The 14,214-nt window shown below is 40.1% G+C and overlaps 1 protein-coding gene across 1 annotated transcript; it reads right to left on the bottom strand.

Moving 5' to 3' along the window:
* Positions 1-2,136: 2,136 nt before the first annotated feature.
* LOC115132101 (large neutral amino acids transporter small subunit 1-like) lies at positions 2,137-12,691 on the bottom strand. The gene is made up of 12 exons (XM_029664355.2): positions 12,376-12,691; positions 11,498-11,889; positions 11,137-11,308; positions 10,617-10,742; positions 8,555-8,660; positions 8,126-8,170; positions 7,485-7,608; positions 7,188-7,291; positions 6,935-7,031; positions 6,421-6,570; positions 5,547-5,721; positions 2,137-5,006 (listed from the first exon to the last, which is right to left on the bottom strand). Exons 1-12 carry the CDS (start codon positions 12,452-12,454, stop codon positions 4,897-4,899), a joined length of 1,680 nt encoding a protein of 559 aa, XP_029520215.1. The 5' UTR covers positions 12,455-12,691; the 3' UTR covers positions 2,137-4,896.
* Between the last annotated feature and the right edge of the window lie 1,523 nt (positions 12,692-14,214).

Here is a 14,214-nt window from a genome sequence, read left to right as displayed (position 1 = left end):
CTCCTCTGTTTCATTAACAAAGCAAAAACAATAACAGAGGTGCTGGGAGCCAAAGGTGGCACTGTTTCACCTTATGCGGATTCCAGCTTTAACCCATAAGAAGTCTTACTAAATAGTTAACCAAATAGCTACCCGGACTATCTATATTTACCCTCTTTGCACTAACTCTTTTGACTTATCACATATGCTGCTGCTATTGTGTATTATCTATCCTGTTGCCTACTCACTTTACCCCTACCTACTGTATATGTACATACTGTATCTACCTCAATTATCTCGTACCCATTACATTTACATTTACATTTAAGTCATTTAGCAGACGCTCTTATCCAGAGCGACTTACAAATTGGTGCTTTCACCTTATGACATCCAGTGGAACAGCCACTTTACAATAGTGCATCTAGGTCTTTTAAGGGGGGGGGGAGAAGGATTACTTTATCCTACCCCTGCACATTGACTTGGCTATATAAGTTACTCATTGTGTATTTATTCCTCATGTTATTATTATTATTATCATTATATGTTTCTCTCTGCATTATAGGGAAGGGGCCCGTAAGTAAGCATTTCACTGTTAGTCTACACTTGTTGTTTACAAAGCATGTGACAAATAACATTTGACCCAGTTGACTACTTCAAAATGGTGAAAGTCCTAAATGGTGCAGGCCATGCTAAAATAGGCTTTGTGGCAAGTGCACCCTCTATCCAACTCTATGAACGGAGACAATCTTCCATCTTTTAATATGATCTTCAGTAGATCCGCGACTGGCTCCCAATCACAGAGGCAGCATCCTAATTTCCTTCCCTGGCGGATATGAACTCCTCACCCAGAACAGGCCTCAATCTTATCGCCGTTTGGGAATCAATGAACACAGAGTTCATTGCACCATGCCTTTGATACTAGCTTTGGAAATAAATCATCACAGAGACAATGACAAAACAGAGCATATTGCACGGAGTACTTGGTATCATGGTTGTATTCTGAGACCCTCATATAGGCAATATTCTTCTTTGGAGATGTTATCTTGTTGTTACCTAGTTGTGCCATGCTTTTTCATGATTTGGTGGGTTCCCTTATGCTCAGATAATGGGTTGTTGTCTGTATGCATCCAGTGGCTGCTGAGTTCTGCAGTAGCTGACTTTGTTTCCCATGGAAGTGGTGCATAATAATACAAATCCTTATAGCCATCAGTGACAAGTTGATAATAGATACTCAAACACAGACGTATTTTTGCATCTAAAAATCTAAAGTTCAATACAAACATTTGTCAAATATGGAAAATCTGTCACTGAAAAATCCCCAATAAAAACATAACCATTCTGTCAGATATTTTGACACTCAGATGGAGTTGACGTTAGACAGAAATCTAATGGAGTTAATGTTTCACGGAGTTGACAAATTATCATTTTTCTTCTTCATTCAAGTGGTATGCACAGTAAGCAATTGATTTTTTCCCTCAGTTGCTTTATGACTCTAAACGTAATGAAACATTTGAACCAAAATTCACATTCTATCATAATCTACCAAGCAGAAGGAATTGAAAGTTTATGGTTGTGACCATGGTCATTCCAATATTGTTTGTTTAAATCTATCAAAAGTAGAAAACTTTACAGACCATTGGTGGTCTTGTAGAACTACAGTACATGTATTGAGGACATGAATAAGGCGTCCTTATGGTATAGCTGACCCTGCTCGTTCTTGATGAAGTTTATATCCATTAGTTAATATCCATTATTGCCTGTTTTTAGAATTTGAAACGTTTTTTTGGAACGTTTAAAATTTGGATGCTTTGCTCCAGACAAGGGCATTTCCAGGCATAGAGCCGACATGGAACTTAATAATATTGAAAGTATTTGGAAAATTCCCACAACTAATATTTTCCTTATAAAATTACCCTAAATGTAAATGCTATGCTTAAATAATGCAACAAAATAAAAATAAATGTATGTATAAAAATGAAGTTTTACTGCTTGAAAATGATGATCAAGAGTCGCTGAGCTAATTTCTTGCTATTCTACACACATTTTTTTCATGGGGCTTCTGAGTTCCCCTGTGGGGCGTGTGCTATGCCAATGAGTAAAATATGAAATGTGTGAACAATAATGTGTTTCTTAATTTCACCTCAAAGACACAGACCATTTGAACAAAAATAGTTTAATGGTAGATGTACCCGCTATGGTCACTGACATATAAGTTACAATAGCTGACAGCGATACAATTGTTTCTTCCAATTCAAATAACAAATAAGTATTTTACCATGACATTAAATACAATTAAAGACTTTATAGTACATAATACGCAAGACTTTGTACACACCTGAACTGTGTTGTGCGATACATTTTAGGCCACAAAATTTTGGAAGGTGCCCCAAGAGTTTCTCCCTCATGCCACCAATCATGAATATACTCTGACAAGACACAGATATATCAGTAATCTATTTAAACTTCCCTATTCCTTATACTTCATTATTGACTCTTTCTGTAAACTCTTCCTGGTCCGATTCGTTAATTATTTTCCTGTAAACTCTATTCCCTCTGTGCCTGTCGAGCTTCTTCACAGTTTATACTTCCTGTAACTCCAGTGACTTACTGTGCTCTTGACCTATTGCTCCTACTTTCCAAGCCACTCAATAATCAAATGGGGGGAAATGATATTTTATAATAATAGGAGCAGTTAACATTCTATACTTCATCGTATCCATAATTCAGTAACATGTACATGTTTGTGCTAATATTTTGTGCTGAAGGCCCTCCAGAATTTCACTTCGTTTTTTTAGTTTGTTTGTGTCTTTTGGCTTGAACTGGTCTGGCTTGGGGTGAGACAAGGTTTGGACTGGGGTAGGGACAGCTGGTCTTAGATCTGCGCTTACAGCAATCGCTCCTTCAAAAGAGAAAAGACCCTCCAATATCCACTTACGATGCTCACAACATTAATTCTGGACTGACATGACAAAGATATACATCAGTTGCGAAATAGTCATGCTAGCTCAATGTGGACATCAGACATCTGGCATGGTATCTGATGAGTACAAACAATACAAAACATTGATACAAATGTCTTCACCGAATACAATGGTTAAAAATGTATGGTAGAAAGTTGAGACACAAGAAGTTGGTTGACTGGCTTGATGCCATATTCACAACTGCTTGTATCGAATAACATAAAACAATGCTTACAACAATATCATGAAGGCATGGTTTGACATAGGAACTGAGAAGTAACAGGGCATTGAGTATCAATACAAGCAACTGACCTGTGTAACAATAACCTTAAGGCAACACATCAGAATACAACACGGAAGAAATCCACTAATGTGCTTCAAATAGTGCTCTGTCGATTCAATTTGAAAATGTTTCAAAGTGAATTTGATTATGGGAAATTACTATGTGTTCCAAACATCGAATTTTAAACTGGTTGTAGCAATACAGTGCACAAATAAATCATGTTAACATTACATAAAGGACATTACACTCCAAAATTAAGGGACAGAATGTACTGAATGAGTTACCTGAATCAATTGATGTGTTTCTCATAGATGGATGGCCATTGTTCAATCACATTAAGTGAGCACTAGATAGTTCATTCAAATACACTGAGTTAAATACATACCTTCAGTTAAAGTGGGGTTAATAAATCATTTAAATCAAAAGTTAAATATATACACTACTACAAAAGTTTTAGAACACATACTCATTCAAGTGTTATTCTTAATGTTTTACTATTTTCTACATTGTATTTTAAGAGTGAAGACATCAAAACTATGAAATAACACCAAGGAAACATGTAGTAACCAAAAAAGCGTTTAACAAATCAAAAATAAATGTTATTTTTGAGATTGAGATGATTTTTGAGATTATGTGTGTATTTCCCACCATAAAGCATGGAGGAGGAGGTGTTATGGTGTGGGGGTGCTTTGCTGGTGACACTGTCTGTGATTTATTTCGAATTCACACTAAACTAGCATGGCTACCACAGCATTCTGCAACGATACGCCATCCCATCTGGTTTGGGCTTAGTGGGACTATCATTTCTTTTTCAACAGGACAATTACCCAACACACCTCTAGGTTGTTTAATGGCTATTTTACCAAGAAGGAGAGTGATGGAGTGCTGCATCAGATGACCTGAACATCACAATCCCCCGACTTCAACCAAATTGAGATGGTTTGGGATGAGTTGGACCGCAGAGTGAAGGAAAAGAAGCCAACAAGTGCTCAGCATATGTGGGAACTCCTTCAAGACTGTTGGGAAAGCTGGTTGAGAGAATGCCAATCGTTTTGCAAAGCTTTTATCATTGCAAAGGGTGGCTATTTGAAGAATCTCAAATATAAAATATATTTTGATTTGTTTAACACTTTTTTGGTTACTATGGGATTCCATGTTATTTCATAGTTTTGATGTCTTCACTATTATTATACAATGTAGAAAATAGTAAAAACAAAGAAAATCCCTTGAATGAGTAGGTGTTCTAAAACTTTTGACCGGTAGTGTAGTTATCTAGATTTGGATGATTTCTGAGGAGCATACCAAAACTTGATGAAAATATGACTCTTTTGTCTGTTTCCTGACTCCTCTTTTTGTTAGCTTAATCCAGGTCTATTGAATACTGAAGAACAAAATAGGTTAAAAAAATCAAATACAAAAAGGTTAGGTAAGATAAAATGTGAGGATGTTTGATGTACTCTATACGACTGGAAAGTGGAATAACTGGAATTGAATTACTGGAGAGAGTACAAAGGGATGACACAGTATGACAATGCATGTAAAATACAAAATATGTACACTGAAGCATACATATAAACCCTATATGTATAAACCCTATGTTACCAAGAGTCATGCAACTCTGTCACAAAAGCAATAATGAGTGTAAACATGTAATGTTCCAACTAATAGATTGACTCAGTCGTCCTTTGTTGTTTCGACTTCTTCAGCTACTTCGACTGATTCCTTCTCTTCCCGCTCTTCTGGAACAGACATAAAAATCTTCTGGCAGAACAGAGTAAAGATCTCTGAGGAAAGAAAACAGCCATTTCGCATTATTTATTTTTTAGTTGTCTTTAACACTCCGAAGGACACATTTCATTTGCACCAATGGAAAGTTTGCACCATTTTTAGAAGCACATGTGTAACTATTTAAAATTCAATGTTTTTTATGTTTTTTTCTTCCTTTAAACCTCTTTACTTTTTGTTTTATATCATTTTGGGGAAAAGATGGAATGTTTTTATCTGAGTAAAAATAAGTAAATCGGTTGGAAACCAATTTAACTGGATGTTAACCTTAGACACAAAACAGTTTGCGAATTGCAAAAACAGAAATGGCTGCTAATGGTAATATCATATAACCAGTCACAAATGTATCTCCAGCCTTGACAACCCATTACATAAAGGCCTAGTTCACACTCAAGCAATTGATGTATAATGACACATTTGACACATCAGGAGTGATACATTGTGATTTATGAGTTTGCCTCCACATACAGTACATCAGTTGTGCTACCCACATTTGAACTAAGCCAGTAACAGTAACAGAAACCACATGACCAGCTCACCTAGGATCTTCTTTACAACGTGGGGCTTCTTCCACTTGTACCCCAGGAGATAGGCGGGGATACCAGTGAGGATGATCCCGCTGCCTATCAGGCACTCAAAGGGAGCTGCCCAGAAGGACACCACGATCATAAAGACACAGCCCAGCACAAACACCACAGGGACCACCAACCAAATCTGCCAGGGAAAATTAGATTAATGTACACAAACCCAACGGTTACAGGATGGAACTTAAAGAAACTCGGCTTCATATCACTTCAATCGTGCTATCTTGTTGCATGGAAAACATTATTTTTTACTTTCTCCGGTTACTCATTTGAATTGTAACGTTTTAGGTCACCCAACTAAATTCACATAGAAATGTGAGTTATAGATCTGTCATTCTCATTGAAAGCAAGTCTAAGAAGCAGTGGATCTGTTCTATGTGGGCTATTTCTCTGCTTCCCTTTCTTAAGTTTTGTTTTTTTGTACACCAGCTTCAAACTGTACACCAGCTCCAAACTGCTAAAAATACAATGTTTTTAGTTATGGAAAATATATTTCACAGCAGTTTAGATGCTACACTTAAATTAAATTAAATAAATTAAAATTAAGCAATATATTTGAATTTGACCAAACAGGAAATGGTAGAGCAATTTCAACATAGTGCATCTTTAAGTAGGCCCTGTTTTATCGTCTTAAAATGCATCCATCCTTTCTCACTTCCTTAAAGAAATCACTGATCTGACATGACATGCAGTAACTGCTGAAAGCAATGCATAGGACATCTGGTGTACACCAATCCAGACATATCAGATCAGTGATTAATTCAAGGAAGGGATAAAGGAAGGATGCATTTGAAGAGTATTCAAACAGGTCTTATTACAGTAACAGTACCTTGATGGGTCTCCTGAGCTCTGGCTTGGTCCAGCGGAGCCACAGCAAGCCGGCAATGGCCATGCCCACACACAGCCAGGTGAAGAAGCTGAACAGGTTGATGACCGAGAAGATGTCCTTGGACAAGGCATACAGCATGGACAGGAAACACTGCAGGGAGACATTTGGCTGATGCATTAAACCTAATCTGTAGTCAGATTGTGGGGTAGGTAATTGCATTCTTGCGTTGTTTATGTACGTTGACTATAAATGTGCCTTTTTTTCTGTAAAACATTACCATGACACTTTTTTTAAAAGACAATAAAAAATGCATTGCGATGGGAATAACTGCTATTCGGTTGCTATGTAAAATGTTGTGATGTACTGTATTTACCAACTAATGATCTATGCCAGATTGATTTGAGTTGATGACTATGATTTTAGCCTTGCCCAATTGTGAGTTCTCAAATTGGATCTCAAAATTTGAAACCAATTTACATTTTAAACCAATTTAGGGACCAATGGCAGGACTCACCGTGAAAATGAGGGAGGGCACTGGAGTGAAGAGGTCAGTGTGGACCAATCCCAGTGCAGCAGGGAGCTGACCCTCTCGAGCGCCAGCATAAAACAGCCTATGAGACAGACAGGCAAACCCTCATAATTGAGCATTTTGATACAATCTCCAGCCTTTAATTAAAGTATCAAATGACTGGATTAAACACACACAACCACACACAGATCTACACACACTCTTTGCAGAGTTATCTGTGTGTAGAACTGATACAGACCGTGCCGAGGTGAACAGGCTTCCGTTGACCGCTCCGAAGCAGGACAGCCCCACAAAGACAGGGATGAGCCAGGACATCACACCAAGATGGTACTCCCCAAAGATCTGTAATGGGAAAGCGTTACCATTCAATACTCCAATTCACATTCAATCTCTTTATCTTTGCTATTATTATGCTGTCCCCTGTTGCCTTTTTGTTAGCAAAATAAACGACAGGCACATTATGAATGAAAAAGGGAATATCAGTGCCATGTTTTCCTGCTCCCAAAACATGATGTTTTAATAAAGCCATCCTTACCACAGCTACTGCCTCGGACTCGACCATCACACTCGGGGGGATAGTGGTGAAGTAGGCCAGATTGGTCAGTACGTACACCACAGTCACAATGGGCATGGAGATAATGATGGACAGTGGCAGGTTTCTGGAATCAAGGTCAAAGGTCATCAATGACAGATGATGTCATGGAGAAGCACTCATAATGTGTCAGCCAATCCAATCTGAGGTTATTTGAGTCAACTGTATTTGTGTTTCATTTCATGCAATTTCATGACTGTATTCAATGTGATTATTCTATTGTTAAATTGTATGAATGTGATATTTGAAAAATATTGTATATAAGATTACTAGTACTGTGAATTTCCTGCTATCTGAAATGTCATGATCTGTCATTATCACATTGAAAAACACCCTCATGCAGTCAATCGAGGGCAATTAAGCACAATCAAAATGTTAGGACACATGTTACACATAGTGATAGACATATTTACAGGGTAGCTGTGGTAACTCTGTACAATCCTCAATAAAACCTTCACAACACATAACCCACTGAGCACACACTGGTTTAATCAACATTGTTTCCACGTCATTTCAATTAAATGACATTAAACCAACGTGGAATAGACATTGAGAATTGACGTCTGTGCCCAGTGGGAAGTCACCTCTCTGGATTGATCATTTCCTCTGTCACGTAATTCAGGTAATTCCTAAAGGAGAGGAAACAGAATAGGACGCATTATATAGTACAACAACATTGTATAAAAAAGTATAATATTAGATTATTAAATCAGATTAGTAGCATAACATCAACCTTCTACAGTCTGCAAAACTGGAATTACATTCATAGTATATAAGAAGCATCCTATATGATCAGATCATCTTTATTGGTTGATGAAAGTCAGATGACAAAACCAGGGTCGTATTCACTGGGCACAAAACAGAAGAAAACGGAAGCACACTATTCAAAATTGTCCAATAAGAAGCGCTTGTTTACGCTTTCCATTGCATAACATTTTGAAACATTTTACTATGTTGTAACCTAATACCACTTGGGTGTAAACATGCCCTAAGTTGTGTTGCAAAGGCCTTACCAGCCACCAAAAGCAAAGAGTCCACTGTATAGAGCCAACACAATGTTGTCGACTCCCCATTTGCTGCCTTCAAACGCCAGTTCTGGTGTCAGGTATGGCACATCACCTGTTTAGACAGACAAGAGAGGAGCATTGATATCACTGCTTGGCAAAAGGGACTGACTCCAACAAACTGAGAATATAAACAGTACAGTATATCACATGCACGAATGTTTGCTGCATGGAATATGGTAGATACACACACACATGTCCACACACACACACACAAAGAACATCAACTAAAAAAATCACAATTGTTGCAGTGATTTGGCCCAATATATTTTGCCGTTGCACACCTGCTACACTCTTAGAAAAAAGGGTTCTTCGGCTGTCCCTTTTGAGTTCCAGGTAGAACCCTCTGTGAAAAGAGTTCTACATGGTACCCAAAAGGGTTCTTCCTGGAACCAAAAGGGTTCTACATGGAACCAAAAAGGGTTCTTCAAATGGTTCTCCTATGGGGACAGCTGATGAACCCTTTTAAGTTCCAGATAGCGTATTTTTCCCCCCGAAGACTGTATGTGTGACTATGTTTGACTGAAAGACATGACATTTTGAGAAATAAATGAAAGAAAATATATTTTCTTTGACACAGGCTGCACCCTCCAAATGCCTAACCCTGGGTTAGTCCGTCTGCCATTGATGCACTGAAAACATAATGTTTGGCAGTTGACATTTCAACATGAGGAGGGAGACCTTTTCGATGATAAGAAACATCTATCCACTCAATTATTCACACAAGGTCCAGTCCAGTGTTGAGCCTACTATAGAGGCCTACATCAGCGAGGGAAGATGCTGTCAGGGTTGACTTTATTTTGTGATAAAGAAAAAGGTTGTTTTCTACTCCACTGTCTTGTCTACCGTTTCATTTCAGGTTTAAATGGCATTGCTTCCATTACTTGGAATAGATTTGGAGCATTGCATGGTCCATGTGTTATATCAACTCTGCTTTGCATACTGTACATATGTTTCCCTCTCTCTCTCTCTCAATTTCAATTAAATTCAATTCAATTCGCTTTATTGGCATGACGTAACAATGTACATATTGCCATATTGCTCTCTCTCTCTCTCTCTCTCTCTCTCTCTCTCTCTCTCTCTCTCTCTCTCTCTCTCTCTCTGTCTCTCTCTCTCTCTCTCTGTCTCTGTCTCGCTCTCTCTCTTGTCCCTGAACAAGCAGGAGGGCGCATACCAATGAAGCATTTGGTCCTTATTGTCCATGTTGGAATATATTAACATCATCTGTAGAGGCAAACAATGAGACTCTTATGAGTTGTGGATATTCGTGGTCATCCTACATCAAAGGCACATTTAAAATAAGATGAAAAGGGTGTTACAACACAGCAAAATGGCAATCTCATCAAGATTTTGGACCAATTCTGGTCCTATCTTTCCTACTCTGAGTTTAAAAAATAATCATGAATGATATTTTCCCTCTGTCTTTCTCTTCAACTTTATAATCTGCATAAGAAGAAGATGCTAGAGAGAGGAACCTGAAAAAACAGACAGATACCTCTCAGTTTCAGATGGCAGTGTTTTCGTATTTCCCCCTGTCCTCCTCTCTAGACTTCAGAATCTAAAAAGCACAGCACGACAAGCTCACCGCCTAGTTTCCATGGCAACCCTACATGCAGCACCATGTTAGCCGGCGTGGCAGCGGGACCAGATGTAGTGCGAAGAAAAAGATGGCTGCACATTATATCTCTCGGACGGGTGGGTTGTTTTTACATACAAAGCTATTTTGCTATGAATTCATGAGGTGGGTGCAGATAGCGCACCTTTATAGCAGATAGGACTATGAACATATTACAATAGAAATATCTAAATCAATTTTAGCTTTACTTTGGTATTTTATAAAGACATTGTTGGTGAAAACCCAGATGAATAAAGTACATGTAACTAGCTAAGCCGTGGCAAAATACCTTTAACAAGCACTAACCTATAGACAGGGGGAGAGTGTGTGTCAAACGCGTGTCAGACGTACCCACACATACACCCAGTACATGTGTGAAATGGGTGTTGACCTTACCTGTACCGATCTGAATGAAACCGAAAATGATGATTATGATCAGGGCCAGGAGCTTTGACGCAGTGAACAAGTCCTGGACCTTGGTGGCAGCCCGCACGCTGATGCAGTTCACAAAGGTCAATGATGCTGAGGGAGGGAAGCGCAAGGGAGAACATCATTGCACCTCTTAAAGCTAAATTGCATATGTTTTTATTTATTTTATTTCATTTCATTCCATTTGTTATTTTAGAAAATAAATAGAAGTGAGAGAAGATCAGTGGGGAAAAAAGGTCCCTTAACAGCAGGGAGAGTCCAAAATAAGACAAAAAGGAGGCCTGTGTATTGCAGCAATAATACTGTAGTGAATACAGATTTAGCTGTAACAAATATATACTCAAGCAGCTGGCTGAGAAAGACCTGATTGGTCAATGTGTGTTACAGTTTGTGTCAGTATTTGTATATAGTTCACTATATATAAAAAAGTATTATCTCTGCAATGTACAGGCCACCCGATTCTGGTGGCAGTGCTGGTTATACTCACTGAGGCAGAGGCAAGCGATGAGCTTGGCGGCGCTGTCGGGCACACTGCAGTTTGGGTAGAGGGGCTTGAGCAGGTAGGTGGCGAACACCAGCGACACCACGTACTGGGAGGATGGCCTGATGATCAGCATCTCCACCCACAGCTTGAGGAAGGCGGCCAGCTCGCCGTACACCTACAATACAATACAGTACAACTTTTTTAATCCATTTGTGAACAACAGAGATTTGGCTTCTGCTCATATCTCAACCGCTCCAGATGCAGTAGCACACACACACACACACACACACACACACACACACACACACACACACACACACACACACACACACACACACACACACACACACACACACACACGTACCTCCAGGATGTAGGTGTAGTCTCCACCCGACTTGGTGATGGTGGTGCCCAGCTCGGCGTAGCACAGGGCGCCCATGGTGGACACCACACCGCACACGGCCCACACCACCAGTGACAGACCGGCCGAGCCAGCCTCCTTTACCACCCCTGTGGGCGTGATGAAGATGCCCGAGCCGATGATGGTGCCGATGATCATGCCCACGCCATTGAAGAGCGTGATGCTGCGCTTCAGCTCGATCTTGCCGCCTGCTGCCTTGGCTGGGGAGGAGGCATCTGCAGTAGGGGTGGTGGGTGCCACGGTGCCTGTGTTGGTAATGGTGGATTGGGACGGAGGCTTGGATGGATGCTTGTCCGGTGAAGGAGGCTTGTCTGGGTTGTCGGGAACCGCCTCAGCTGCAGGTGGAGGAACAGGGTGTAGGAGGAAGGGGGAACAGAGGAGAGTTCACGAGAAGGGATTGTTGGCACACTGATAGTCCAGGAGTAGCACATGGACTTTACATGCCCCTGTATTGTAAATAGACTGAAGGCTATGCCATAAAGGGAAAGTAAGAGGATGCAAGCAGCATGGGGGGCGTCATTACATATCCCTGCAAGGAATCACGTTATATTAGAAAACCCTCGCTGACCCCCATACCACCTCACTGAGTAATAGCCTGATAGCTGTGCATGACAAATACATATATATATATATATATATATATATATATATATATATCCATAAATGCATGCTTCCATTGCTGCACCAGATCATGCAGCAGCCTATGAGCGACTGATGCAACCCTGCACCATGTGGTGTCTAGGCTAGGCTACAGTGTGTGTGTTTTTGTGTTTTTGTGTGTGTGTGTGTGTGTGTGTGTTATTCTGTAGCGGTGTACCTACCCTCCATCTTCTCCTGGCCCTCGGCTGCCTTCTTCAAGCTCTCCAGGCTGCTCTGTGATTTCAGCTCTGGCTCTGCCATCCTGTCTTCCTTTAGCCCCCTTCTCTCCTTTTCCTTCCTTTCTTTTTTCTCTCTTCCTCCTCCCTACGCTTCCCCTCAACTGTCTCTCACTCTCTCTGTCTTTCTAACACCTCTCTCTTTCTCTACTCCGATGTCTACCTCCTTCTTTTACCCTCACACTCTCTCTCTCTCTCATACACTCTGTCTCTCTCTCGCTCTCTCCCTCTATCTCTATCTCTCATCCCCTTTCTCTCTCTCTCGCCAGTGTGATACTGTAGTGCAGGAGAGGAGGCAGCAGACCTAGTGTGGTGCTTGATGTGGTGATAGTGATGCTGCTACCTAGCCTACGCCCACTTATGATGAATGATGGGAGAGATAGAGAGCTCAGCTCAGAGAGGGTGGAACTAGGTCATTGTCAGCTTTTGGGCTGTGTGTGTCTGTGTGTGCGTGCATGCGTGTGGCTATGTACTTTGATGCGAGCGTGACACATGGACAAAGGATGCAAAAGCTACGGCACTCCATCTAGTGGCCATGATGGGAAAATCCAATGTCTTTGTTCTCTCTCCCTCGCTGAAAGATTATTGGGGGAAATAGAATGGTTCAAATAGAGTGGATGAACATTTATTTGATGGAGTATAAAGCTTAAGAAAGCACTGTCCAAATACATACAGGGAGCTACTGTATTTCCCTTGGGGTACAATCCTTGCTTCTTACTCTTTGACCCATGACTACAAGGGATATGGAGGTAACCAAACATTTTAACCCCTAATAATATATGGATACGTGTGATGATTGAATATGACATTGAAACCTTGGCTGTCATATTCTGAGTCATCACCATATACAAGCTGTGTGTGTTTTACTTAACTCCACTAGATGGCAGTCTAACATATGCATTCACCTAGATGACCTGATTATTCTTGTGCTTGCTGGTCATTTCTGTTTTGCTGGCCGCATAAGTATGTTTTCACCATTTTCCATTTTCATAAAAAAAGTGCATTCTGAGAATGAGCCCCGTTCTGTTCATGCGCTAGTATTACTTGCATTTCTATCGCACTGACAAAGGAGTCTCATGAGAACCAAGCTCCGTCCCATGGAACATCTTAGCCACAAATGGTAACGCACAAGCCGGGTAACTGCGAACCAACGCAGGGCACTTTCTGCCATGTGTCCGGGGACTTTCCCCTAGGCGTGAATGGAGAAACTTCGTTCTCAGCGAGTAGCCTAGTCAACAAGCCTTCTGAATGCCCGTATGTTAACTGGCGACTAAAATATTTATAAAGGTTGAAGTAGTAACACAGGTTTAACTAACGGTGTATAACTATCGAAGTAGAATTTTTAGGGGAATAGGATCCCCTTTTGCAACATTGATCATTCATTGCAAAGACTTACTGACAAATAATATTGTAAGAGTTGTAATACTAAAATTACTTCCTAAATCCAGACAAAAATTCTAAAAGGATCATGGGTAAATTTAAAGAGACAGCGCCTATAGGAAAAAGAACAGTCGTCTTTAAACTAACATATTAAGTCAATTTCTCAACACCTTTTTGATGATTGTTACTCAAGCAACAATCACCTCATTTGTTTTGATTCAAGTTAATTAATTGTTCTGAGTATTATGATTAATTTATTATAATTAGAGTTTGTTCAAACCCCAATTGCAATGCTCCCATGCCTTGATCTTGTTTTCCATATGGAATTACACACTGCCCCTCATCCTCCCTCCCTTCTCCACATCTACTCTCAATCCCACAGTACCTCCTTATTGTCTTTCACTG

The sequence above is a fragment of the Oncorhynchus nerka genome, linkage group LG7, assembly GCF_034236695.1.
Source record: "Oncorhynchus nerka isolate Pitt River linkage group LG7, Oner_Uvic_2.0, whole genome shotgun sequence".
NCBI lineage: Eukaryota > Metazoa > Chordata > Actinopteri > Salmoniformes > Salmonidae > Oncorhynchus > Oncorhynchus nerka.
The sequence above is the reverse complement of the archived record's forward strand: the minus strand, read 5'-3'. Positions and strand labels throughout refer to the sequence as shown.